The sequence below is a fragment of the Choloepus didactylus genome, chromosome 2 (assembly GCF_015220235.1).
Source record: "Choloepus didactylus isolate mChoDid1 chromosome 2, mChoDid1.pri, whole genome shotgun sequence".
Taxonomy (NCBI): domain Eukaryota; kingdom Metazoa; phylum Chordata; class Mammalia; order Pilosa; family Megalonychidae; genus Choloepus; species Choloepus didactylus.
Genome location: NC_051308.1, coordinates 204,675,915 through 204,703,482, shown reverse-complemented (window position 1 = coordinate 204,703,482; position 27,568 = coordinate 204,675,915). Strand labels below are relative to the sequence as shown.

Here is a 27,568-nt window from a genome sequence, read left to right as displayed (position 1 = left end):
TCCCCCAAGGAAAAGCCATTATCCTTAAATCCAACCTTGTGGGATATTTGGATTAAGATAACTCTGATTGAATTATTTCCATGGAGGTGTGGCCTTGCCCTTTCAGCATGGGTCTTGATTTAATTACTGGTGTCCTACAAAAGAGCTTACAAACAGAAGGAGCTTAGAGCAGCCAAGAGAGAGATTTTGGAGATGGCTGCTGAAAGCAGACTTTTGTTGAAACTTTGGACATACTAGCCCAGAGTTTGCTCTGGAGAAGCTAAGAGAGGACAAATGCCCCAAGAGCAACATTTTGAAGAACACACAGGAGCTGAGAAAGGAGCCAGAACACAACCCGGGATCAGCAGACGCCAGCCACGTGCTTTCCCAGCTAACAGAGGTTTTCCTGATGCTATTGGCCTTCCTTCAGTGAAGATACCCTATTGTAGATGCCTTTGTTTGGACACCTTTATGGCCTTAGGACTATAACTTTGTAACCAAATAATCCCCCTTTATAAAAGCCAATCCATTTCTGGTATTTTGCATAATGGCAGCATTAGCAAACCAGAGCACTTGGGGAGGGGCATGAAATAAACAGGGCAGCAGCCAATTGTGCCCAAGAGGAGCCAGGAGAGGCTCTCTGTAGGCAGAGGACTACAACGAATCAACTGGATAGGCTGGGAGCATGCGTGAGGCAGGGAGAGGGAGCTACTGCGGCTGTCATTGTGTCCACCATCAACATTGCCTCCTCACAGGAAGAGGAGGAAGACAGTGAATCCAGGTCTCTTTAGTAGAGGCTGAGGGAATGATTTAGGGCTACTCATTTGGTTCCCTTGGTCATTTGGTCACTCCATTTGTCCTTGCTTTCATTCAGCACATTTATGGTACACTAACTCCTTGTCAGACCCTATTTTAGTTACTAGAGCTACATGGATTAGTCTCTATCCTTTAAGAGGACTAGGGTTTATATAAGTTAGGATTGTTTAATTGTAAGCAACAGAAACTGACCCTGGCTAACTTAAAAGAAAAAGGAATTTACTAGAAGGACATGGGCACCCACAGAATCAAGTTAAGAGCTAAAAAGCCAGCCCTCAGAATGGTCATGAAGGACAGATCCAGGAATCTAGGTTGCAGGAACAAATGGTCAGTCTCTTCAGCACACTGTTTCTGTCCCTAGTGTCACTCAGCTGAAGGGGGAGAGTCCAATCAGCCTAGCTTTTGTCAAGTGCCTGCCCTTTGGACAGGCAAATCCCATTGAGAGTCCTACCGTTTATCAGCAGAGGGAGAGGGATTCCCTGAAGGACACTCAGGGTCTGTTTCTAAAAAAAGGACAAAACATACACACACACATACACACACACACACAAACCCCAGAGATGTGCACTACAGATTTGGGGGGAAATAATGGCAGAAATGTATTAAGTTCTGTAAAATTGGTGGAAAGCACAGATAAGGGGCCCTCTGCACTAACAGCTTAGGTCAACGAAGGTGTCATTCCTTCAACATCCACTTATTCAGTGTGCTAACCACAGTGTGAGGTGCAGTGGATGCAGTTGTACAGAAAACAGAAAAGCCCTAGTGGAACTTATAATTTAGTGGAAGAGAGGCATCAGTCAGATAATCTAATAAATGTATAGTTAGAAACTGGAATAAGTGCTATGAAGGAAAAGTACACCTACTGGAGGCCCAATCTAGACAGGGTAGTCAGGGTATGCTTTTCTAAAATGAAAAGAATGACATTTGAATAAGGGTCGAAAGAATGAGCATAGATTAACCAGATGAAGAGGTGAGGACACATTTTGGACAGAAGAAACTGCTTATAAGAAAAAATCCTGTGTTCAGAAAACTCATGGCTTATTCCAGGAATGGAAACAAGGCCAGAATAGCCAGAGCACAGAGCACAAGGGAAGAAATAGTGCAAGATAGGACTGGAAAGGCAGGCAGAGGCCAAATCATGAAGTTCCTTGTGGTACTTTGGCAACAGCCATATCTTAAAGAATGAGTGGATATTTACCAAGTGGGCAAGGTGAGTGAGACAATTACAGACAAAGAAAATACCATTTGCAATAATTCACTGGCATAAAGGATACTTTGAGAGGAATGACAGAAAATGAGGCTGGGAAGACAGCTAGAGACAGATTAAGAGGTTGCTGCTTAGCCTAAGCAGTGGTGAAGACTCAAGCAAAAGCAATGACAGTGGTAGAGGGGGGAGGGTCTGTATTTAGAAATGAGAGAGATAGAGGTTATTTTGGGTTGAGTTGGGTCCCCCCAAAAAGACATGCCAAAGTCCTAACCCCCAGTATCATACAATGTGACCTTATTTGGAAATAGGGTTGTCACAGCTGTAATTAGTTAGAAAAAGATTGTGCCAGTTTGAACGTATTATGTTCCCCAAAATGCCATTATCTTTGATGCAATCTTGTGGGGCAGATTGGTTAACCTTTTTAATTAGGGTATGACCTTTTGATTGGATGTTTCCATGGAGATGTGACCCACCCAACTGTAGGTGATAACTCTGATTAGATCATTTCCATGGAGGCATGGCCCCGCCCATTTAGCATGGGCCTTGGTTGGTTCACTGGAGCCCTAGAAAAGCTCAGACAGAAGAAGTGAGCTTGCTACAGCCAGGAGGGACACTTTGAAGAATGTACAGGAGCTAAGAGAGGAGCTGCAGATGAGAGACATTTTGGAGATGGCCATTGAAAGCAGACTTTTGCTCCGGAGAAGCTAAGAGAGGACAAACGCCCCAAGAGCAACTAACAGTGACATTTTGGAGAGAAGCTGAAGCCTAGGGAGGAACGTCCCGGGAGAAAACCATTTTGAAACCAGTACTCCGGAGCAGACACCAGCCACGTGCCTTCCCAGCTAACAGAGGTTTTCTGGACGCCATTGGCCATCCTCCAGTGAAGGTACCCCCCTTACTTGGACACTTTATAGCCTTAAGACTGTAACTTTGTAACCAAATAAACCCCCTTTATAAAAGCCAATTCATTTCTGGTATTTTGCTTAACAGCAGCATTAGCAAACCAGAACAAAGGTCATACTGGAATAGGGCGAGCTCTTACTCCAATATGACTGGTGTCCTTATAAGACGAGGAGAAGAGACAAAGACACACAGGGAGAAGACAGCCATGGGACTATGGATGCAGAGAATGGAGTGATGCTGCTACAAACCAAGGAATGCCAAGGATTACCAGTAACCTCCAAGAAGCTAGGAAGAGGCAAGGAAGGATCCTCTCCTAGAGCCTTCAGAGAGAGCATAGCCCTGCTGGCACCTTGACTTTGGACTTGTAGCCTCCAGAACTATGACAAAATATAAACTTCTGTTGTTTTAAGCCACCCAGTTTATGGCAATTTATTATGGCAGCCTTAGGAAACGAATACAGGGAACATAAAAAATTTCTCTATTGGAGGGCTGGATGGTAATGCCATTAGCAAAATAAAAGAACACAACATGGGTGGGGACAGGATAAGTCTGATTTGTGACACTTTGAGTTTGAGGTGACTATGGGTCATTTAGGAACAATGTATAGGAAATAACCAATTTGAAAAGGGGTTGGGGAAAAGCCCTTAAGTACATATACAAAGGCTTGGAGGTGGTAAAGATACTTTGGAGGAAGATAAAACAGTTTAGTCTTGCTGGAGAATAGAATGGGGATGGGTGAATGTAGGGAATCAAAAAATGAAGTTGGAATGGTCACTATAGGCCAGATCATGATGGATCTTATAAATCAAGAGACTGGGATTTATTCTGAGAACAATAGAGGACATTAAAAGGTTTTAGGCAGGGTTGTGACATAACTATATTTATCTTATAGAAAGAAAGCTCTAGTTACAGCATGGGGAATCTATTAGGGACAGACTGGAGGCAGGGAAAACAGGTAGGAGGCTGTTACAGTAATCACAAAGCTAGTTTAGTCAAGGATAGTAGAAATGGAGAGAAGTGGATTTGAGATCCATTTAGGAGGTGGAATTAAAAGAACATTGTAATTAATTAAATGAAATAAGAGAAGAGGAACCAAGAATTCTCAGGTTTCAAACCTGGGCAGCTGGGTAAATAGTGGTGCCACTCACTAAGGTAGGTAATAGAGGAGGAAGACAGTAAGACCAGGTTCTGGGTGTGTGGGAGGCTGGTGAAGATGAACCCTATTGGGACATCCTGAGTTTTAGATGTCTTTAGGACATCACAGTGAAAATGCCTAGTAAACAGCTGGATAAATAAGTCTGGAGTTTAGGAGAGAGGGTTGGGTAGGAATGAGAGATTTAGTATTGGCGCAATGGAAGGATAGCAGGGCAAGCTAAATTGAAGTCTAGACTAGATAAGGAAAAAATGAAAGAAGGGGGAATGACTTTAAAAGTGGACAAAATATAAGAAGTTTTTTCAGACACTGAACACAGACAGCACAGTACACTGATCTCTGAAAGAAGGGAAACACATGAGGTTAGCCCTAGAATTGCCCAAGCTGACTTCCAGTCTACAGCACAGGAAGAATACCCAAACAGAACTCAAGAGTCTTCCTAAGTTGAAGAAACAGGGTTGAGAATTCAAGGAAGCTAAAGCAACTAGAATTCACAGGGCAGAGTACCGGAGAGGAGAAAGCTGCAGGGAGGAGATTACTGCACGGAGAGAGACCTCTGATCTCTTGAGGGTCCCCTTGGGCTCCTCAGCTGATCAGCACAAAAGTGTGAAGAAACTCTGAGATTGGGGAAAGAATCATTGGAAAGGAGCAGGGAGAATAATCCCTAGAGCTCATACAGGGTTAGGAATTGTGGGCAAACTTCAAAATACATCAGGCATTAGGTAGCATTAGGTAGCATACTCAGAAAGGTATTGGTCTCAATACTGGGGCAAAATGAGTAATGGTGCAAAATTAGCCCTAGGCCACTAGGCTGCTTAAAAACCACAAAGATAAAAGAAAGCCTTGAGAGGATCAAATTATTTCAAAGTAATTCATTTGCATCTTAGAAATATTTGAGAGAATGCACAAATAAATTGCACCAAACAAGGTAAAATTCACAATGGCTGGTCTCCAATCCAAAATTATCAAACAATTCAGAGAAGCATGAAAATACAACCTATAATGAGAAGGAGGAGGAGGAGGAGGAGCAGGAGGAAAAATAGAAACAGGATTAGAAATGACCCAAGTAAAATAATTGGTAGAAAAGGACATTAAGACACATTCCACATGTTCAAGAAGGTAAAGGAAAGCAAGAGCATATTAAAAAAAGACATGGGAGATATGTTGTTTCACCTAGAGATGAAAAATACAATGTCTGAAATGAAAAATACACTGGATGGATAAACTGCAAATTAGACACAGCAGAAGAAACGGGTAGTGAACTGGAAGACATAGTAATAGAAACTCCAAAATAAGGCACGAGAGAAAAATCACTGGGGGAAAAAAAAAGAACAGAGCATCAGTGAGCTATGGGACTTCAAGTAGCCTAATGCATTATAGTTGGAGCCTCCAAAAGAGAGGGGAGGGCTGAAAAAAATATTTGAAGTAATAATAGCTGAAAATTTTTCAAATCTGATTGAAACTCTAAACCCACACATCCAAGAATCTCAGTGAACCCCAAGCACAGGAAAGACAAAGAAAACTGCACCATAGCACTTAAGCAGCAATCCTTCCGCCACCCAGATGTACTTGGCATGTGAGAGAAAGCGAGCCTCCGCTTGAGAACCACAGGAAAAGTGAGGTGTTGCAGGGCAGACCCAGGCTTCAGTTCCAACAGAAGGTAGCAGGAGCTAAGCCAGGCAGTTAGAATAGGGCATCCAGAGGGCATTGTGAGAAGATTTTAAACAGGAGTTTGCATCAGGAAAGAAAAAACCCACAGCAGAATGAGAAAAAATAGAGATGTTTTAACAGGGGCTTATACCTGTTAAATTACACCTGGGAGATTTTGCTTTAAGTTTTCCAAAGACTGTTTCTACTGTTCCCAAAGGGCCTTTATTTATTCAGGACTGCACATTTCTTCTTCTGGCACATGGTCCTTCTGTTACCGTGTGGGTCATTTGGGATGCCTCATCCTTTTTACAGACCCATCTCCTCAGTCACTGTGATTAGAACAGGAGTAGGAGCCGATGTAAGCTAGGCAATCCTAGCCCTTCCCCAGGAATTTTGCCATTAGGAGCAGAGACCAAGTCTCTGTCCCTCTTGAGTGACAAAGATGTGCGCTCGAAGGCTGCTGGCAGCCCTGATTCCTAGTGGAGAAAGCTGGTCGCAGGGAGAGCAGAGCTAACGGAGAGGCCTGCTGGCATTCCAGTTGCTCATTTGACTCTGAAGCTGTCAGCTCTCTGGCCCTTCCTAAAGTCTGGTGATACGAACCATCAAATCTAGCCCAGTTTTTCTAAGTTAGTGCAACCAGTGTGTTGTGTCAAATATGCAGGAAACATTGGGGAATAATCGCTGATACCATTATTTTATCTTCTACTGTCCCCTTAAAATATTGTCAGTGAGGGAAGTCCACTGAATTTTTGATACCTCTGAGGTAATAGAATGTCCAGTTCTATGTAATAGCCATAACTTTCAATTCATTCAACACTACAGCTACTTCCTTTCCCTGTGTTAGGGCTCAGTAGCAGCGGGTGCCTGCCACAGGGAAGGGGAGGTGCCCTGCATCTGTATTTCTACCCCAGTTACTGTCTGTTGTTTCTGACCTCTCTGGGATTGGTGGGGAAGGGAGAGAGAGAGAACGTGAGCAGAAAAAGACTTACAATGGTGGTAGCACTCTGGACCTGGCAGGTGTTTAAAGCTGACTTGTGGGGTGCCTCTGTAGGTGTTTTGGAGACCCCCTCCACCTTGGGGACCTCTCATTTGCAATTCCCCTGAGGTAGGTGATGCACTCACTTCAGCCTTGTCACTCACTCCTTCTGCAGCAACTAGAAATCCAAATCTCTGATTTTTGCTGAAGTCCTATCAACCCTCTAGGTGAATCTTTTGGAAAGGACCTCAAACAACCCCCCACTAGTTCATTCATGCATCCTTTTCTGCAACAAATCCGGAGAGTGTGGGCCAGTCCCAATGCAGCTCTCTCCTGCAGCCGGCCAGCCCATCTCTTGTCCTTCAGACCTGTCAGGTAGTAGACAGGTACCAGGCAGTCCACTGTGCCCCCATACTTACAGGGTCATATCCTAAGCTTTCTTCATCAGGTTTGAGAGACAGATAAATGCGACCCATTCTGTCCAATGAAGGAGGTGGGGTTCATAACATAGCTCTCTCCAAAGATATTCTGCAAATCCTCTCTTCCTTAATCTCTAACACTTTATATTTGATATTTGATATAGGGAGGGGCTTAAGAATTTTGTAACAAGTGTTCAGATATTTCCTTTGAAAATTTGCCTCTTAGCCTAGCACCTTACTTTGGTGTCTAAAATTTACCATTGTAGAGGCTTGACTAAAACTTTTTTTTCAGCATTCTGATACACTAATTTGATTTGGATTTGTGACCAAAGAAGGCTGATAATAACAGTAAGCAAATATTTATTGAGCACCTACTGTATATAGCCACGAAAGTGAAATGGTCCCAGCCCTCAAGAGCTGCAAACTTTTAGTCCACTGGCTGATCCTGCCTATAGACATATTTTGACTTATCCACGTAGTCTTTGAATTTTTCTCTAATCCATTGCCAATATTTACAAATTGAGAAGTTCTACCTAAAAATCCAGTTCCTGGCTTGAATAAAACTCAGATCTGGCAACCCTGGGTCTGCATTGCTGCCTGGCAGAGTTAACTGGAGCTGGTAGGGCTGTCCCTTTGGACAGAGCATGAGGTCCCCAGATGGACTCCTTTCCCTCTTGTCTCTGTGACATTGAAGCCAAATGTCAGTTGCCATTTATGATTTGGCTCACACAGTTACTTTTCTTCTAGTAAAGAATAAAATGAAATATTTTTGGTACTCAAGTCTTTTAACAAAAGAGAGAAAAAAAACATAGACCAAGAAAGCCATGGATGGGACGTATCTTTAGAAATGTGAAGTGTTCTTACGTGCTTAATATGCAATCAATGAGTGTGTGTGTGTATGTAAAATAAAACTTAAGACGTCATTGGAAAAGAAACCATAGATATAATTATGGTTACTATACAGAAAAGATGTGTGGGGAAAAAACGAGTTGAAGAAAAAATGAATTTAAACAGGTTTATTTTTTAATGCAACTAAAATAACTGGTGTGAGCTGCAATGAAAAGGGTAACACACTTGCCCACTTCCCTCATTTATCTTATGTTCTTGCTTGGCCCCTGACATTTGAGTTTGCCACAAAGGAGAAAAACATTCTCTGACCTCTAGAGAAGGAATCAGCGGAAACATGGATTCACTGTACTTCCAAGATCGGGTTTGCAGAGCAGGAGCAGGATAAGGTACCGAGACTGAGGCTGTGACCAGCAAGGAGATAAGGTTTTCTTTTTCATGCAATGATAAAACAGAATTATTGAAACAAACTCTTTTTTTACAAATTGTGTTCTTAGCTTATTTTTTAATTGAAGCCTCTTTTGTTTTTCTTATTGATTTTTGTAAGTTCTTGATTTATCAAGAAATGTCCATTTGTCTGAGTTAGAGCAAAACCAGAATTATTTTGAGCGAAGGCTTTCACTTGCCCAAAGGTATTCTCTTGGGAGGCAGCCTTCTCTTGAGTTATGTGTCCTAGTGTGAATCATCAGTTTTAAGAAAAGGATTTAAGCTCTGGCTGCAGCTCATCTGATTGTGAACGTGCAGGGGTCTGGTCTTAAGTGACCTTGGAAATGGTTCCCATGATGCACTTGTCAGCAGGTGTCACTTCTGTCTCTTGGCCACTCGATGCTCACTAAAGGCCGAGTTCCTCGAAAGCCTGGCTGCCTGGCCTTTCTCCGTCCTGTTTTCTGGTCCTGTTATTCTGTTTCATCCATAGATGAAGCCAGGCCAGCTGAGAACTGCATTCACATACCATCTTATTTTGGCACATCCCCTCTACACATACACACCTTACAATCACTGAACAAAGTTATAAGAAACAATCCTATGAAACTTCCTGTCGTTTCCTTATACAAGTATTTTTGAGGACATATCAGAAATAGCCGTGGTTCTCCTGGTCTGTCTTATCTTATGGACAGTGTGAACCACGAAATCTGTGATTTGCACTGAGATTTAATGGTGTGAAATCTTCAGGACACGTCTGCAAGCCTCTCCCAGTAAGAATACAAGATCTTAGGACATCCCTTTTGGGTTTTCTTCTTACCCTGCCTTCATTTTTTCCCCCCTATCCTTTTTCCCCTTTTGGCCCCAGATTCCTTCATCTTTAAAACTTGTATTTCATAGAATTTTATAAAACTGCTTCAACTTCATTTTAGAGGAAGGCAAGATATTAAAAACTGAAATAAATCTAATTACTAATGATTTATCATTTGTTGCAAACATCTTACCAATATGTTTTTAAATTTTATCTGATATCTCTTATTCTGTATGTGATCAAATCTGTCAATTCTTTGTGATTTTCATGAAGAGAATTGTTGCCATGGATTTGAAGACCCCTTGGCTGGCACATCTTTACACTGACAGTTAACAGAGATGACTCAGCAGAAAGAATGCTTAGAGTCAGCAGAAATTGCCTCTCTCCCTCTTCTCCAGAGGTCCAGTTTTGTGGTTTTTTAAATTTCAGTTTCAAGTACCACATTTATGCAGTTATATAGCAGCAAAGGACTGGTGCTTCTGGAAGGCCTGCAGAAACACCTGCTGTTGAACCTGGTCCTCCACATGGTAGATGTTCAACAGGTGTTTTGTGATTTAAATTTAGCTGTGGCTTGGGTATTTGGTTGGATTTTGTCCTTTTCCAAGGGCTGGCTGTCCCTGTGGTTGAGGTCTGGGGAGTGCAATCTGCTAGTGTTGGCAGTGGCTTGGTTTCAGTGACATTTTCTGCTTTTTTCTTTTCTTTTTCAGAGTATGATCGGTTGGGCTTCCTCCTGAAGCTGGACTCTAAACTGTGAGTAGAAGGAGAAAGTGTGTTGACTCTGGGAGAGAGTTCTGTGAGAGCTGACGCCCAGTTTGAAGGTTCAGCTCTCATCTCCCCTGAGGTTGTTGGGGATTCCCTGTAGTTTCTGTCCTCAGTCTATCAGAATCGGAGCACATTCCAGTTTGCAGGGGCCTGGAGAAGATGGGATTGTGGGTGGCTCATGGAGCCAGTGGGGCACAGCCAGGAGTTTGAGGGACAGGGAGGCTCCTGGAACGGCTTTGGCTACAGAGTGGAGGATGGTTGGGTCGCAACAGAAGGCAATGCAGCCTCCCCAAAATGCTCTGCAGCCTGGCACTCAAAACTTTCTGTGATCCGGCCTCTGTCTTCCTCTCCAGCCTCAGCTCTGTCACTCTCTTGCAGGTATACCCTCTTCTCTCTACCTTGGCATATGCTGTTATCTGTTCCTAAAATTCCCTTTCCTTGCCAGCCCACTTGGAAGACTCAAAGATCACTTCCTCCCCACATAAAGTTAATTATCTCTTCCTCTGTGCTTCCTTTGAATTTTCTAGCTCTGTCACCACTTATCTCATTATACTGTAATTAGCTGTGTGATAATTATTAATTTATTAGGAGCTCAGGCTTGGAGCCAGGCAAAGCTTGGTTCAAATCCCAGATTGCTGTTTATTCTCTTTGTGACTTTGGGCAAGCTACTTAACCACCCTGAGCTTCACTTTCATCTGTAAAATGAGGACAATATACCTACCTCACTGGGTTGTTGTAGGATTTAATTGAAATGATTAATTCATAGGATACTTTCAAGTATAGGGTATCTAATCCTTCTGGATCCTGCCCTGTTCTGGCCTTCTTAGCATCTAGACAATACTGGCAGGTGCCTGGATGGAAGAATGGATGGATGGATAACTGATGCCTTGAGATGGAGCACTGTCCACTCTGTGTGCATGCCCTGTGCAAGACCTCTAACATGGTAGATGCCCAATAAATGCTTGCTAAATTACCTTACCACCTACTGTGGGCCCCTTTCTGTTCTTAGTCATCTTTGTATACTTGTGCCTCCTGTCCTGTACCAGACAGAAATCATGGAAAATCAGAATTGCCTCCTTCCTTTCTGGGACCACCAGCTCTGCATAAGCTTTTGGCCACATTTGCTTCTGATGGTAATGCCCCCACCTAGACACAAGACATCAAACCAAGAACTGTTTGCTGTTCCTCTGAATGTCTGGTATCTGGCCCCTTTTCCTGGACTCTGCCTCATTTGATGAGTTTAGGCATCATAACTCTCCCAGTGTTTGGATGAATTGAAACAGCCACAAGGGAAGAATGATCTGCTCTTTATGCCAAGCTGGTAGAGAGATGCAGCCACATGCTAAAATCTGGGGGATGGGGCTTAATTGTGCTAGAAAACCACAGGCTTCACTCTTAGAAAATGCTTAATTTAGTTCTCTGAGCAAAAAACCAAATCAAATGCTCGCCATAAGCAAGTGAAATGCCACCAGAATGGAAGAGATGTAATAATTACCAAGATGAATCACACTGATGAACAAAAGACATTTTACTTGGGACATGTTAACTATAGTATTTAAAGTGTCTTCAACTGGGTAAGGAGGACAGTTAGGAGGACACCCCTGCGCTGCTGTCCTGACAGGTGGTTCAGAGTAAGCCATTATGTAGCTTTCTCTTGTGTACCAGTCTGACTGCATAAACCAGTTGAGTTAATTTGGTCTGTAGCCCAAGCAATTTGCTTAACCTTATTTGATTTAACTCACAATTTAAGGTACAAACTAGAACTTTCCTGCCTCTTGCTGCAAAGACATGTAACCCAATGCTATCTTCAGGAGAAAACTATATGGGAAAGGTTTTATCTATCCCCAAGGAGAGGTTCCCAAGTTAAGGATTCTGCTTTTGGGGGGCAGTTCCTCAGCGAAGTTCAGCTTCCCCTTATGGAGTCATTCTCTGGTTGTGTTGTGCTCTATGTCTGATGTATAGGAAAGGATCTGAACTTGGATCACGAGGGCTTGGATCACAATGCAAGGATTTCTTCTTATTTATCTTAACTGGGATTCATTCAGCTTCTTGATTATAAGGATTCTTATAATCTGGAAATTTTTCAGCCATTATTTCTCTAAATATCACCTCTGTCTCACTCTTTCTCTATTTTTCTTCTGAAACTCTGATTAAATGTATGTTAGATCTTTTCATTCTAGCCTCCATGTCTATTAAGTTCTCTTCAGTACTTTCCATCTTTTAATCCTCTGCATATTAAACTGGAACCCCAAAGGACTCAAGGTAAGGATAAACCAGAACTAAACCTGCATCCCCAAACCAGGACTGCAGGAAAGTTTGCAATAGCTCTGAGCAGATCAGGGAAAAGAGTTAATAAAACAAAAACTCTTGATATTTGCAGCCAGAGTTCTCATAACTCAGGTGATTCAGGGAACCTCAAGCCATGAACTCAGTTTAAGGTATTTCAGACTGGCAGTTCCTGTGAGCACCAGGTAGAAGCAAATGCGAACCCTCTCTGGAGGAAGGCATACAAATTCATCACAAATAACTTTTCAAGGAAATGAGCAGTTAACACACACATACACATGATCTCCAAAGAAAAAACTAAGCATGCAAGGAAATAAGGTTCCATTAGTAAGAACCACAAAAAACAATAGAAATAGAAAGAGACCCACAAAGACTTCTTAAACTGGAATTACTAGCCACTATTTGTGAAACAATTATGCATTCTATATTTAAATAAAGACAAATGGAAATATATGCATAAAATAAGAAACTGTAAAAAGTAAAATGTTAGATTTGAAAAATATAGGAACCAAAGTTAAAAATTCAATAGAGATAGGGAGGAGCTAAGATGGCGGCATAGAGAGGAGTGGAAGCTAGTTAGTCCCCCTGGAACAACTAATAAACAACACTAACAACTAGTAAATAAACCTGGTAATAACTGTGGGGAGACAAACATGACTGTCCACTCATCATACACCAACCTGAATTGGGAGGAATGCCTGAGATCGCAGCATAAAATCTGTAAGTAAAAACTGCGGACCGAACCTAGAGCCCCTCCTTCATGGCAGCCTCGTGGTGCTAGAGATCAGCACTCTCTGAACAAGCGAATATACCTCAGCCCAGCTCCAACTGGGGTTTTAATGTTAACCTTCAATACAGACTGCGAATCTCCAACAAGCAGACAGAGGATTTTGGTGATGACTGGCCTTGGGGAGTCAGGGGGCATATGTATCTTGGGATGGGGAGCCCAGAGGATCGGGTGCTATCTCTGGCCGACAGCTGAATCTGGGGGCTTTCTGTCCCTTTTTCTCTCTCTCAACCTGGGCGGCTCAGTGGAGAAAGCCTCAACCATTTTTGGCTTGCAGTGCTCTACAGTAGAGAAAGCCTCAGCCATTTTAAACTTGTAGCACTCTGACTCAGACAAGGGTGGAGATAGCAGAGTCAGAGAAACAAAGAATCTACATATATGCAAAAGACCCCTCTAGGGGTGGGGTGGGGCGTATCTTCTCAAGAGGAAAGAGGTGGGGCCCAGCTCTATTACCCACCTTCCATTCAGAACCAGACCCCAGAGCCTGGGGGAAAACAGCCACAGCCCACACCTCCTTACACCAGTCTGGAGTGATAGGCTGACAGGTGCCACCTGCTGGGCAGAAAAGCACAGGGTGTGTCAATCCTCTAAGACACACCATCAGGGAAACTGGATACTGAATATTTCCTCCTTCTGGGACCTGTGCCTGTTCTCATTTGGGAAAACCTGACTGGGGTGGCCAAGGAGGGCAGATGCCTAGACAACAGAAAACTACAGCCTACACTAAAAAAAATGAAGTTATGGCCCAGTCAAAGGAACAAACTTACACTTCAACTGAGATACAGGAATTTAAACAATTAATGCTAAATCAATTCAGAAAGTTTAGAGAAGATATGGCAAAAGAGATAAAGGCTATGAAGAAAACACTGGGTGTACATAAGGCAGAAATTGAAAGTTCAAAAAAACAATTGGCAGAATCTATGGAAATGAAAGGCACAACAAGAGAGATGAAAGACACAATGAAAACATACAACAGCAGATCTCAAGAGGCAGAAGAAAACACTCAGGAACTGGAGAACAAAACACCTGAAAGCCTACACGCAAAAGAACAGATAGAGAAAAGAATGGAAAAATATGAGCGATGTCTCTGGGAACTTAAGGACAAAACAAAATGCAAGAATGTATATATCACTGGTTTCCCAGAAGGAGAAGAGAAGGGAAAAGGGGCAGAAGCAATAATTGAGGAAATAATCAATGAAAATTTCCCATCTCTTATGAAAGACATAAAATTACAGATCCAAGAAGCACAGCTTACCCCAAACAGAATAGATCTGAATAGGCCTACACCAAGACACTTAATAATCAGATTATCAAATGTCAAAGACAAAGAGAGAATCCTGAAATCAGCAAGAGAAAAGTGATCCTTCACATACAAAGGAAGCTTAATAAGACTATGTGCAGATCTCTCAGCAGAAACCATGGAGGCAAGAAGGAAGTGGGGTGGTATATTTAAGATACTGAAAGAGAAAAACCATCAACCAAGAATCCTATATCCGGCAAAACTGTCCTTCAAATATGAGGGAGAATTCAAAATATTCTCTGCAAACAGACAATGAGAGAGTTTGTGAACAAGATATCTGCCCTACAGAAAATACTAAAGGGGGCACTACAGACTGATAGGAAAAGACAGGAGTGAGAGGTTTGGAAAACAATTTTGGGTGATGGTAGCACAGCAGTGTAAGTACACTGAACAAAGATAACTATGAATATGGTTGAAAGAGGAAAGTTAGGAGCATGTGGGACACCAGAAGAAAAGAGGAAAGATAGAGACTGAGACTGTATAACTCAGTGAAACCTAGAGTGTTCAACAATTGTGATAAAATGTACAAATATGTTTTTTCACAAGGGAGAACAAATGAATGTCAACCTTGCAAGGTGTTAAAAATAAGGAGGTATTGGGGGAAAAATACAATCAACATAAACTAGAGACTATAATTAACAGAACCATTGTATTATGCTTCCTTTAATGTAACAAAGGCAATATACCAAGGTAAATGCAGATAAGAGGGGGGCATAGGGGAGGGGTGTGAGACTCTTGGCATTGGTGGTGTTGTCTGACTCTTTATTCTACTTTGATCTAAGGTTATCTTTCCTTTTGCTGCTTCCTATGTGTTATGTACCCCCCCACCCACCCCTTTTTTTTCCTTTTGCTTTTGCCTCTCTACCTTCTTTGACTCTTCCTCCTGCTTTGTGGAAGAAATGTAGATGTCCTTATATAGATAGTAGTGAGGGTGAGGAACACATAAATATGTGACTATACAGGGAACCATCAATTGTTTACTTAGGATGGTATGTATGGCATGTGAACAAAATCATCTTTAAAAAAATGGGGTTGATGATGAAACTTTGAGGGCAATATACTGAGTGAAATAAGCCAGACACATCAGGACAAATATTGCAGGGTCTCACTGATAGGAACTAATTACAATATGTAAACTCATAGACATGAAATATAAGTTACCAAGATATAGAACGAGGCTAAAGAATGGGGAGCTTAGTATGAACAGAATGTTCAACTAGGATGAACTTAAATGTTTGGAAATGAACAAAGGTGATGGTAGCATGTTGTGAGAATAACTAACAGTGCTGAATGGTGCATGAATGTGGTGGAAAGGGGAAGCTCAGAGTCACATATGTCACCAGAAGGAAAGTTGGAGGTTAAAAGATAGGAATGTATAAAACAGTAAACCTTGTGGTGGGCAATGTCCGAGATTAACTGTACAAATATTGGAAATCTCTTTCATGAACCAGAACAAATGTATGACACTACAACTAGAAGTTAATAATAGAAGAGCATATAGGGAAAAATATATACCTATTGCAAACTATACACTACAGTTAGTAGTATTTCAACATTCTTTCATAAACAGTAACAAATGTACTATACCAATACTACGAGTCAACAATGGACGGGGAGTGGTTAGGGATATGGGAAGATTTGAGTTTCCTTTTCTTTTTTTTCCTCTTCTTTGTCTTTATTTCTTTTCTGGAGTAATGAAAATGTTCTAAAAATTGAACAAAAATTAATTGTGGTGATGGATGCACAGCTGTATGATGGTACTGGGGGCAACTGATTGTATACTTTGGATCTTTGGATAATTGTATGATATGTGAACAATCACAATTTAAAGAAAATTCAATAGAAGGGTTTAGCAACAGATTAGATACAAATGAAGACAGAGTTAGTGAACTGGAAGATAAGTCAGAAGAAATTATCTATTACAAGAGTTTGCAAACTTTTTTGTAAACGGCCAGATAGAAATATTTTAGGCTTTGGGGGCCTTATGGTCTGTGTTGCAGTTATTCAGCTCTGCCACTGTAACATGAAAGCAGCTATAGATAGTGCATAAATGAATGAGGGTGGCTGTATTCCAATAAAAGTTTATTTGTGGACACTGAAATTTGAATTGCATATAATTTTTACATGTCATGCAATGTTATTCTTCTTTTGATTTTTTTCCAGCCATTAAAAAAATGCAAAAAAACATTTTTAACTCACAAGCTGTATGAAAAACAGTTGGTGAGTCATATTTGGCCCACAGAGCAGACTTGGCCAACCCTGATGAAGAATGCTGCACTGAGATATATCTGCATGAGAATTGCCTCCCCACCCCATGAAACCCTATTCATTAGAAATATTCTTAAAATATCTCTTATGTCCAGTGATATTTCAGAAGTCTGGAATAGATTGTTTTAGTTCCCTAGGCTGTTCAATCAAATACCATGAAATGGATTGGGTTAAACAATGGGAATTTATTCACTCACGATTTGAGGCTGCAAAAAAGTCCTCTTCCTGAGGATTGTGATGTTCGGGGGCTGGCTGCTGCCAATCCTTGGTCCTTAGCTTGTGTGCTGTTTGAAGCTGTTATGTACCCCAAAAAAGGCCATGTGCTTTTAATCCATTCTTGTGGGTGCAGACCTATTGTGGGTGGGACTTTTTGGTTAGGTTGTTTCAATTGAGATGTGACCCACCCAATTGAAGGTGGGTCTTAATCCTTTAGTGGAGTCCTTTATGAGAGGATAAAAGTCAGAGAAACACCCGGAGAGAGCTCAAAGAGAGAAAAACATCCACAGAAGCTCAGAGAGGAGGCCACTAGAACCAGAAGCTGAAAGCAACAAGACCTGGGAGTGAAAGTCCACATGCCAGCCATGTGCTTTGCCATCTGACAGAGGAACCCCGCATCCAGCAGCCTTTCTTCAGAGAAGGTATCATTACTCTTGATGCCTTAATTTGGACATTGTCACAGCCTTAGAATTGTAAATTTGTGAGCTAATAAATTCTCATTGTAAAAGCCAACCCATTTCTGGTATATTGCATTCTGGCAGCTTTAGCAAACCAAAGCAGCTTGTCACATGGCAAGGCACACGGCGGCATCTCCTGGTTTCTCCCTTCTCTTCTGGGTTCCTGTTGACGTTCAGCCTATTGCTTCCTGTGGCCTTCTCTGTCTGTCTGTCTGAATTTCACTCCACTTATAAAGGACTCCAGTAATAGGATCAAGACCTGCCTGACTGAGTTGGGTCACACCTTAACTGAAGTAACCTCATCAAAAGGTCCTACTTACAATGGGTTCACACCCACAGGAATGGATTAAATTTAAGAACATGGTTTTCTTGGGTACATAGAGCTTCAAATTACCACATAGTTGTTCAGATTTTTTGTCTTCACTGTATTCTTTTAATTTGTCTTTGTGGAAAAAAATAGATTGCTTTATATTTTCTTTGAGAACTCCCTGCTGCTTATATCTACATGACAAAACCACTTGTCAATGCTATGAAAACTATTCAATATACTTCAGTGAGCTGTATAAAACCTTGTCTTTTAATTGCAAGATCGGTTGTTTTGCAGAGCAGTAATTTTTTTTTTTTTGATGGTGTTTTAAAGCATGGGCTGTGGAGTCAAACCTGGATTTTTGAGACCCAGTTCTATATTTTACTAGTTATAATCCTGAGTGAATTAACCTCTAAGCCTCAGTTTCCCACTATCAAGTGGGGATAATAGCAATATGGACCTCACAGGTTTTTGTGAGGATTCAATGTGATAATGTCTATTCTAGCTGCCCTGCAGGCAGTACTCAATCAATGTTAGCTACTCTTACCCAAATATCTCCCGGTTCTCTAGCCTTCCTGGTTAATACCCAGCTGCTAAAGTTTAAACCAACCTTCTGGCTGACCACAGGAGTCCTTGTCTTTTTAACAGGTTTCCCTTTCAAAGAATTTTTGAGACTTCTGAGGACAGCTTAAAATGTTCCACACAATCATCCCAGATACCTGTGCCCTCTTCCTCTGGATTGTTACCCCATTTCCAGCTGACTTTCTGAACAGCTTTGCCCCCAGCACTCAGACAAGCCCAGTGACCATCTCCTGATGCACAGTTCACACCAGGTCATAGTTTTGACAATGCTTTGTTGAAGGCTTAGCAGAAGGGAATTACAAAGCAGAAAAGAAAACCTTAAGACTATATCTCAGCTTAGTGACTGACTTCCAAAGAATAAAGAATAGAAAAGGAATTGTTCTAGTTTGCTAATGCTGCCGGAATGCAAAACACCAGAGATGGATTGGCTTTTATAAAAAGGGGGTTTATTTGGCTACACAGTTACAGTCTTAAGGCCATAAAGTGTCCAAGGTAACACATCAGTAATCGGGTACCTTCACCAGAGGATGGCCAATGGCGTCCGGAAAACCTCTGTTAGCTGGGAAGGCACGTGGCTGGCGTCTGCTCCAAAGTTCTGGTTTCAAAATGGCTTTCTCCCAGGACATTCCTCTCTAGCAAGCTTGCTCCTCTTCAAAACATCACTCACAGCTGCACTCTGAGTTCCTTCTCTTTGAGTCAGCATGTTTATATGGCTCCACTGATCAAGGCCCACCCTGAATGGGTGGGGCCACGCCTCCATGGAAATATCCCATCAGTTATCACCACAGTTGGGTGGGGCGCATCTCCATGCAAACAACCTAATCCAAACGTTCCAACTTAATCCCCACTATTATGTCTGCCCCACAAGATTGCATCAAAGAATATGGCTTTTTCTGGGGGACATAATACATTCAAACCGGCACAGGAATATTAGTAACTTTGCAGTGGAGAAAGTTGGCATACACTGCCTTTCCCAGGAGATAGAGGTTTGTATCACCAGTGATGTCACATGGATGTCATGTGCTCCTGATACCATGTGACAAGAAGAACACTTCATCTCTGCAGTATTCTTTCAAAAACCCCACATATATCCCAGTCTAATCATGATAAAAACACCAGACAAGACCCAATGGAGGGACATTCTATAGAATACCTGACCAATACGCCACAGAACTGTCAGGTCCTGAAAAACAAGGAAAGACTGGGAGACTCACAGAACAGGAGAAACTGGGTTGACATAGCAACCAAATGCACTGAGACACCTTGGTGTCAATGTGCAGTGTTGGTTTCTCACTTTTTACAAATGTACCATGGTGATATTAGCTGTTAACAATAGGGAGAACTGGTGAGTATATGGGAACTCTCTGTACTATCTTTGCAACTTTTTTGCAAACCTGAAAGTGTTCCAAAATAAAAAGCTTGCCTTAAAACACAAAAAGTAGATCCCAGCTCTTGGTTCTCCTAGACTTCAACCACCGTGCTCTCTTGCAGTGGCTCTGATCATGTCCTTTTCCAGAATCCAGCCCCCTGCCTTCCCAGCCCTAAGAGAGGAGGAGGTCTTTTCCCTTACTCACCCTGCTTTCATGACAATTCATGGGAATATCTGTCTCCTTCAAGGAGAGCCCAACCTTCATGTAGACAGCATGGACTTCACCCAGTTACCAGGCAAGTCACAGCAATCAGAGTGATTGACAGCACATCTGTCAGTCTGTGTGACCCGGACAGTCCAGTCCAGGATGTATGGCACCCAGCAAAAGTCTGTGTCTCTTTTCCCAATCTTCCCTCCAGAATCAGGTAAAGATGAGAACAGGCCTTCGAGTCCAACCCAGTGGGGTCTGGTCTCATGATTTCCAGGAGCTAATACTTGAACAAAAAGATAAATACACATCTAAGGCACAGTCCTTAGATTCCCATTACTACAAAGAACACAAACTTCAATCTGAAGCATCCCCTCTTCAGGGCTTCCCCCAAGAACAATGGATAAGTACTTGCCAGCATCTGCTCTTCAGGGCTTCCCCCAGAAACAGTGGGTAGGTACTTGCCAACATCTGTATGACTAAAATAGGCACATCAGGCAGAAATAAGGGAGGCCCTGCTGAAAGACAAATTTCAGCTTATTGCTACTGTGCAGAAACTGCCAAAACAGCAATCTCTCAGCTTTTATAATTTCAAGATCCAGACCCCACTTCTAATAATATGAAGAAACAGCTGCAGCATAAAAATAGCATTTTGTCCTTGCCATATTTCCTTTCATTCCTTCATTTAATAGATATTATTCAGTGCTGTAGTAGACAGAATAAAGGACCCCCAAAGATATCCATGTCCTAATCCCCAGAATTTGTGAATATGTTACCTTACATGGCAGAAGGGATTAAGTTAAGGATCTTGAGATGGGGAAAGTATCCTAGATTATCTGGAAATGACTAATGGACTCACAATTGTCCTTATAAAAGAAGAGGGTGGCAGGGTCAGAGCCAGAGAAGGGCATGTGACAATGGGAGCAGAGGTTGGAAAGAAGCAATTACTATAAAGAGGCCACATGCCAAGGAATGTGGGCAGCCTCTAGAAGCTGGAAAAGGATGTAATAAAGGACAGGATTCTTCCCTAGAGCCTCCAGAAGGAACACAGCTCTACTGACACCTTGATTTTCACCCCATGTAAGCCATTTTGTACTTCTGATTTCCAGAACTGTGTTGTCTTAAGTCACTAAGTTTGTTATAGCATAATAGCAGCAATAGGAAACTAATACAAGTGCCTGCTGCATAATAGGCAATTTCTAGGTGTTAGAGATATGGCAGTGAACAAGCAAAGTCCCTATCTTCATGGAGCTTACATTATTGGTGGAGAGGAGACAACAATAAATAAAAAATGGAGGAAACAAAGCAAAGTAGGGGGAATAGGGCATATGGAGACAGGTGTGCCATTTCTTCACAGGAGAATTATGTTACATGAATTAGACTGACTCCTTAAGAAGGTGCAGTCCCCAAAAGGGCCCTCCCTGGTACATACCTGCTGTGACTCCTGCAGACACACTGGTCTTTGAATCACGAAGAGCAGAGGTTTCTGGGACAAGTTAGTTCTGGGACCTCTTTGAGCTCATCTATGTCTGATCTCTTATCTAGCAGAAGACCTCCACTTGTTCTCTGTCTCCTCTTATGGCTTTGCCACTTTCTCAATTATTTTTCCCACTTTAGACCCCTGGCTTTATTTCTCAGGCTTATTCTCTTCTGACATCATTATAGACTGAATGTACATGCTGGTCCCCCAATCCTGTTAACTATCCTTACTTCAACCTCTCTAAGCTTGGCCTTGTCCCAGGAGGTTGACTTACACGTGGTCATCTGATCCTGGGTTCTTATTTGGTATTCAAATAGCTCCAGGTAATTTCTTTAACTTAAAAAATTTTTACTATACTTTATTATGGAAATTTTCAAATATATGCTGAAATAGAAAGAACAATCCCTATGTACCCGTCTACCAGCTTTAACAAATTATCATCAAATATCCACTCTTCTTATAACTTATAATAAAAAATCAGATTTTGAAGATATTTAACATAAATCTGTTTTTGAGTTTTAAATTACTATACAGTAATTTTCTTCCAAATTTTGAAGGTACTTCTGCACAATCTTACTGAAATATTACTGAAATATATACGTATGTATATGATTGCATGTGTGCACATACACATTCATAATCATACACATGCATGCATATATAGATATGTATATACACATATACATGCACATACATTCATATGCAATGTGCACATTTAAACATATATATGTGTGTGTGTGTGTGTGTGTATCAGAAAAAGAAGAGTGGTGGTTTTCAGTCATTGCTTGTTGAATAATGACTGAGCCAGAAGGTTTGGTTTGGATTTCACAATTGTAAATGAGGCCTTTTCTGGGGCCAGAGCAGATCTGGAGAATTACCTAGAGAGCAGGTGAATATGAGTTATGTCCAGGGAGAAGAGCCTCAGGCAGTGCTGGAGGAGCTGTGTACAGCTAGAATTAAAGGTCTAAATGCAAAGCATAAGGTGAAGATCCAGGATTTTCAGAACAAGGTCAGAAAATGGTTTTTGATGGAGGTGAGAGGTACGAAGATTCGTTGACAGAGGCATTGTGGGGAGTCATCTGGAGCTCATTTAATAATAAGCATTTAGCACCTGCAGGGCAGAGAAATGTCCTATCGGCTCATTCTAGGTATAATTGGACCAGAATTTCTCATTGTGACCAACTGAAAGCTGCTCCTCCCACCTCTCCCCTGTACCCAGTCCTGGAGCTGACCTTGGGGGATGTGTGAGTCCTAAGTTTCAGTTTTCCTGTGGTTATGTAAGAATGGGGTGCAGTTGGGACATACTAAGAAGAATGAGAGATGTAGTAGGTAGGCATGGCATAGGGAAGGGGCGTAGTGACAGAAGATGATGGGATTTATGAACTCTGTAACTTTGAGTGAATGAGAGCAGTTCTTACATGTACACCAGGGACAATAGTGTAGATGTTGCAGGGAAAGATCCAGACCGACTATGCTCAAGCCAGAATCTTTCCTAGACTTTGTAGGAGGCACCTTTGGGGACCCACAACCCCAATTTTTGAGAATAACTACCACCAATCCTTGGATCTGTGTCCCAGGAGCCATGTTTTACTATATCACCCTGACTCCTGTCCATACCTTTGTGAACCTGTCTCAAGCATGGCTAATTAAATTATTCCTCCTGGGAATTTGAATTAGAGATTTAGAGCCACCTTTCAGATTCTCCTGCATGCTTGAATTGAGAAAATATAAAGTGGGTTTAAACAGAAGAGGCTGCTGTACAAAGAGAGGAAAATGAAGCAGATGCACAGAGAGGCAGAAAGAGGAGACTTTGCACAATATTACTGAAATATATGTGTGTGTATATGATTGCATGTGTGCACATACACATTCATAATCATACACATGCATGCATATATAGATATGTATATACACATATACATGCACATACATTCATATACAATGTGCACATTTAAACATTATATATGTGTGTGTGTGTGTGTGTATGTGTATCAGAAAAAAAAGAGTGTTGTTGAACTCTGTAACTTTGAGTGAATGAGAGCAGTTCTTACATGTACACCAGGGACAATAGTGTAGATGTTGCAGGGAAAGATCCAGACCGACTATGCTCAAGCCAGAATCTTTTCTAGACTTTGTAGGAGGCACCTTTCGGGGTCCACAACCCCCATTTCTGAGAATAACTACCACTAATCCTTGGGGAACAGAGAGAGATAGAAAACCGCTCCTTTGTCTCTTGATGACTTTCTTTCCTTTTAAATACAGTCACAGGGATCTTTCAAAAATATTAATTTAGTCTATGCCAAACTCCCCTTTATTGACTTCTCAATTGCCTGTATAATAAAAACTGAGTATGACATATAATTAATTGCCTGCATTAATTACCTTCTTCAGGGTTCTGCTTTCCCCAGTGCCATCCACATCTCCAAAAGAACATTCCATTCATTCTACGAAGTCACTCTTGCCTATGAAGATTCTGTTTAATTCAACAAATTTTGAGTACCTACTGCACAGGACATAGTGGTACACAAGTCAGACCTGGTCCCTGTGCTCATGGATCTTACAAACCAGTGGTTAGGTAGCACCTGTTCTCCCTGTGTATAGCTCAGTACCGGGGCCACCCAGGGAAGCCCAAGGATGAGGTTCATTTACCCTGTATCTTTATCAGTATCTGGTAGGCTGGGAAGGGTATAGCCCCAAAATGAGACCTGGGCCTCAGCTTGTCTCCTGCTTCATGCCCCAAATAGCATTTCTTTACTCATTCATTTAGCAAATATTTACTGAGCACCAACTATGTGCTTTGTAATTGGGATAAAACTGAAAATTATGAACTCTAAGCTATATACATGACCTCAGGAGCCATTTTAAGATTTTAAACTTCATCCTGAAAGCAGTGGGAAGCCATGGAAAGGCTTTTAAGCGGAGTCACTGATGTGATAAGATTTGCATTTTGGAAAGTTCTTTTTGGCTGCTACATAGAGATTGATCAGAGGTAATTAAGTCTAGTTGTAAGGAACCCGTTATGAAACTTGGGTATTATTTAAGCTAGAGATGATGATGGCCTCCACTATGTGAAAGCAAGGGAATAAAAAGGAGTTGGTGGATTTCAAACAATTTAATAGGTAAAATCAAGGTCTTTTTTCTTAAATAAAAGCTTTATTGAGATACAATTCACATACTATAAAATTCAGCCTTTTAAAGTATACAATTAAGTGGGGTAGTATATTCATAGGTTATATAACCATTACCCCTATTTAATTCCAGAACACTTTCATTATCCCAAAAGGAAACCCCATCTCCATTAGCAGTTACTTCACATTCCAGGCTCCCCCCAGTCTCTGATAACCAGTAATCTTATTTCTGTCTCTATGGGATTTGTCTATTCTGGACATTTCATATAAATGACATCATACAATACGTGACTTTTTCACTTAGCATGTGTGCCGGTTTGAGTGTATTATGTCCCCCAAAATGCCATTGTCTTTGATGTACTCTTGTGTGGGCCGAGGTATTTAGTGTTGATTAGATTGCAGTTCTTTGATTGAGCGTTTCCACAGAGATGTGACCCACTCAACTGTAGGTGATAACTCTGATTGGATAATTTCCATGGAGGTGTGACCCCTCCCATTCAGTCTGGGCCTTGATTAATTTACTAGAGCATTATATAAGCTCAGACAGAAAGAGCAAACTTGCTACAGCCAAGAGGAACAACTTGAAGAATGCACAGGAGCTGAGAGAGGAACTGCAGTTTACAGAGACATTTTGGAGACAGCCTTTGAAAGCAGACTTATGCTCCAGAGAAGCTAAGAGAGGACAAACGCCCCAAGAGCAACTGAGAGTGACATTTTGGGGAGAAGCTGAAGCCTAGAGAGGAATGTCCTGGGAGAAAGCCATTTTGAAACCAGAACTCCAGAGCAGACGCCAGCCACCTGCCTTCCCAACTAAGAGGTTTTCCAGACACCACTGGCCATTCTCCGGTTTAAGGTACCCAACTGCTGATGTATTACCTTGGACACTTATGGCCTCAAGACTATAACTGTGTAACCAAATAAACCCCCTTTTATAAAAGCCAATCCATTTCTGGTGTTTTGCATTTTGGCAGCATTAGTAAACTAGAACAGTGTGTTTTCCAGTTTCATCCATGTTGCAGCATATATCAGAACTTCATTCCTTTGTATGGCTGAATAATATTCCACTGTGTAGATATATCACGTTTTGTTTATCCATGTATCAGTTGATGGACACTTTGGTTGTTTCCAGTTTTTGGCAATTATGAATAATGTCATGAACATTTGTGTATAAGTTTTTGTGTTAACATTATATTTTGAATTCTTCTGGGTATATACCTAGGAGTGGAATTGCTGAGTTATATAGCAGCTCCATATTTAACATTTTGAGGAACTGCCGAACTGTTTTCCAAATTTGCTGCACCATTTTATGTTTCCACCAACAGTGTATAAGGGTTGTTCAATTTTTCCACACCCTCTCTGTGGTGGTTTAGAGCTATATATCCCAGAAAAAACATGTTCTTATACTTAATCTATTCTTGTGACTATGGACCCTTTGTAAATAGGGCCTTTTGATGAGGTTACTTCAAATAAGGTGTGGCCCAACTTAATCAGTGTGGTTCATAATCCTATTACTGGAGTCCTTTATAAGCAGAATGAAATTCAGACACAGAGAAAGAAAGCCATGAGAAGCAAGAAACTGAAGGTCAGCAGAATCCAGAAAAGAAGGGAGAGGCCATGGGACAAAGGAGCCCAGGATCAAGGATCACCAGTAGCCAGCCCCAGAATGCCAGTCTTTGGGAAGAAAGCATCCCCTTGATGACACCTTGATTTGGACTTTTTCCTAGCCTCAAAATCATTAGCTAATAAATTCCCATTGTTTGATTCAACCCATTGCATGGTATTTGCTTGAATAGCCAAGGAAACTAAACACTCTACAACACTTGTTATTGTCTCTCTTTTTTGTTTTAGTCATCCTAGTGGATGTAAATGGTAAAAAATCAATCAGTCTTGAAGACTGAAATCTCTGATAGACAGTTAGATACTGGCATTTGAATCTCAGGAGAAGGATCTGGGCTGATTATAGAGATTTGGGGAGTCCTCTGTATGTAGATTATTACAAAAACCATGAGAGTAGATGACTTGCCCAAGGAGAGGGTGTAGTATAAAAGAAAAGGGTTAGGAATGACTTCTGAAGACTACCAACTCTTACAGGTCAAAAAAAGAAGAGGAATTTACAAAAAAAAAAAAAAAAAAAAAAAAGATTGTGAAGCTGTAGCTAGATGGGTCAGAGGAAATCCAAGTGAATGTGTTGTCCTAGAAGTCAAAGCAAGAGCAAAGACAATGTAAATCTCAGGGACGTCAACTAGTATTGAGAAGTCAATTATAACAAGAATGGAAAGATGTCTATTGCTTTCAGGATATGAAGTAATTGGTGACCTTGATGAGATGAATTTCAGCATAACAGAGGGAACTGAGGCAAATAGGGTTTGAGGAGTAAGTGAAAGACAAGGAAATGGAGGAAAGAGAAGAGAGAGGCTGGTGAAGCAATGGCAAACATCCTCTAATGTTTGAGGTCCAAGAGGTTGTGTGTGTGTGTGTGTGTGTGTGTGTGTGTGTGTGTGTGTGTGTGAAGATGGAAAAGATGTGATCACATGTGAAAACTGAAGTGAACAGATAGACCAGTAGAGACAAATATAAAAGTTTAGGGAGGAGGTTAGGGGATAATGGAAACTACAAAATCTCTGAGAAGGTAAGAGACATTTGATTCTCGGCAGGGAAGAAAGATTAATAATTATAATAGGTAAAATTTATTGACTTATATTACTGCATTATCTCACTAGTCCTCATTTAATCGTCACTACAATTTTTATGTAGATATTATTATCTTCATCTTATGTGTAGGATATTTATATTAAGAGCGGTGACTTATCCAAGGAAGTACAAATCCAGATCTGTCTGGTGCTTTTCACTAGCTCCTGCGGATACAAGGACAAGGTAGCCCAGGGAGTTGAGGACACTGGGAAGAATCTCTGTTGGGAAGGGAAGGAAGTGAAGGCAGGAAGAGGTTGTGGTCTGGAAGGCTTGACAATGTCGAAGCAAGTGAAGTGGAAATAAATAAATGAGCAAACTAGAAGTATAGGGGATTGAGAGAGCGTAGGATGTCTGAATTTGTTTTCAGTAGTGGCACAGTTCCAAGGGAGTCTAAGGCCCAGAATTGGCCATAGTCACAACTGTCTGAAATAGCAGAAGTGTGGTCATTAGAAATGAGTAAGTTGAGAAATTGAGAGGGTTGGGTATTGAATAGGTCATCCATGTGGACACTGAAGACAGATCCTGATTGGAAAGGACATCTTA

The 27,568-nt window shown here is 41.4% G+C and overlaps 1 protein-coding gene and 1 long non-coding RNA gene across 9 annotated transcripts in view; both read left to right on the top strand.

Annotated features, from left to right (window-relative positions):
* Positions 1–27,568, top strand: part of ST3GAL3 (ST3 beta-galactoside alpha-2,3-sialyltransferase 3) — a 250,394-nt gene that overhangs the window by 113,028 nt on the left and 109,798 nt on the right. For all 8 annotated transcript variants that reach the window (XM_037827459.1, XM_037827457.1, XM_037827455.1 and 5 more), the window contains one exon: positions 9,891–9,933. In XM_037827459.1, coding sequence (XP_037683387.1) covers positions 9,891–9,933 — 43 coding nt within the window. The remainder of the gene's footprint in view (positions 1–9,890; positions 9,934–27,568) is intronic.
* On the top strand, positions 9,947–25,896 carry LOC119527436. Its single transcript, XR_005215393.1, has 3 exons — positions 9,947–10,116; positions 21,124–21,128; positions 25,886–25,896. It is a non-coding gene; the product is annotated as an uncharacterized LOC119527436 (long non-coding RNA).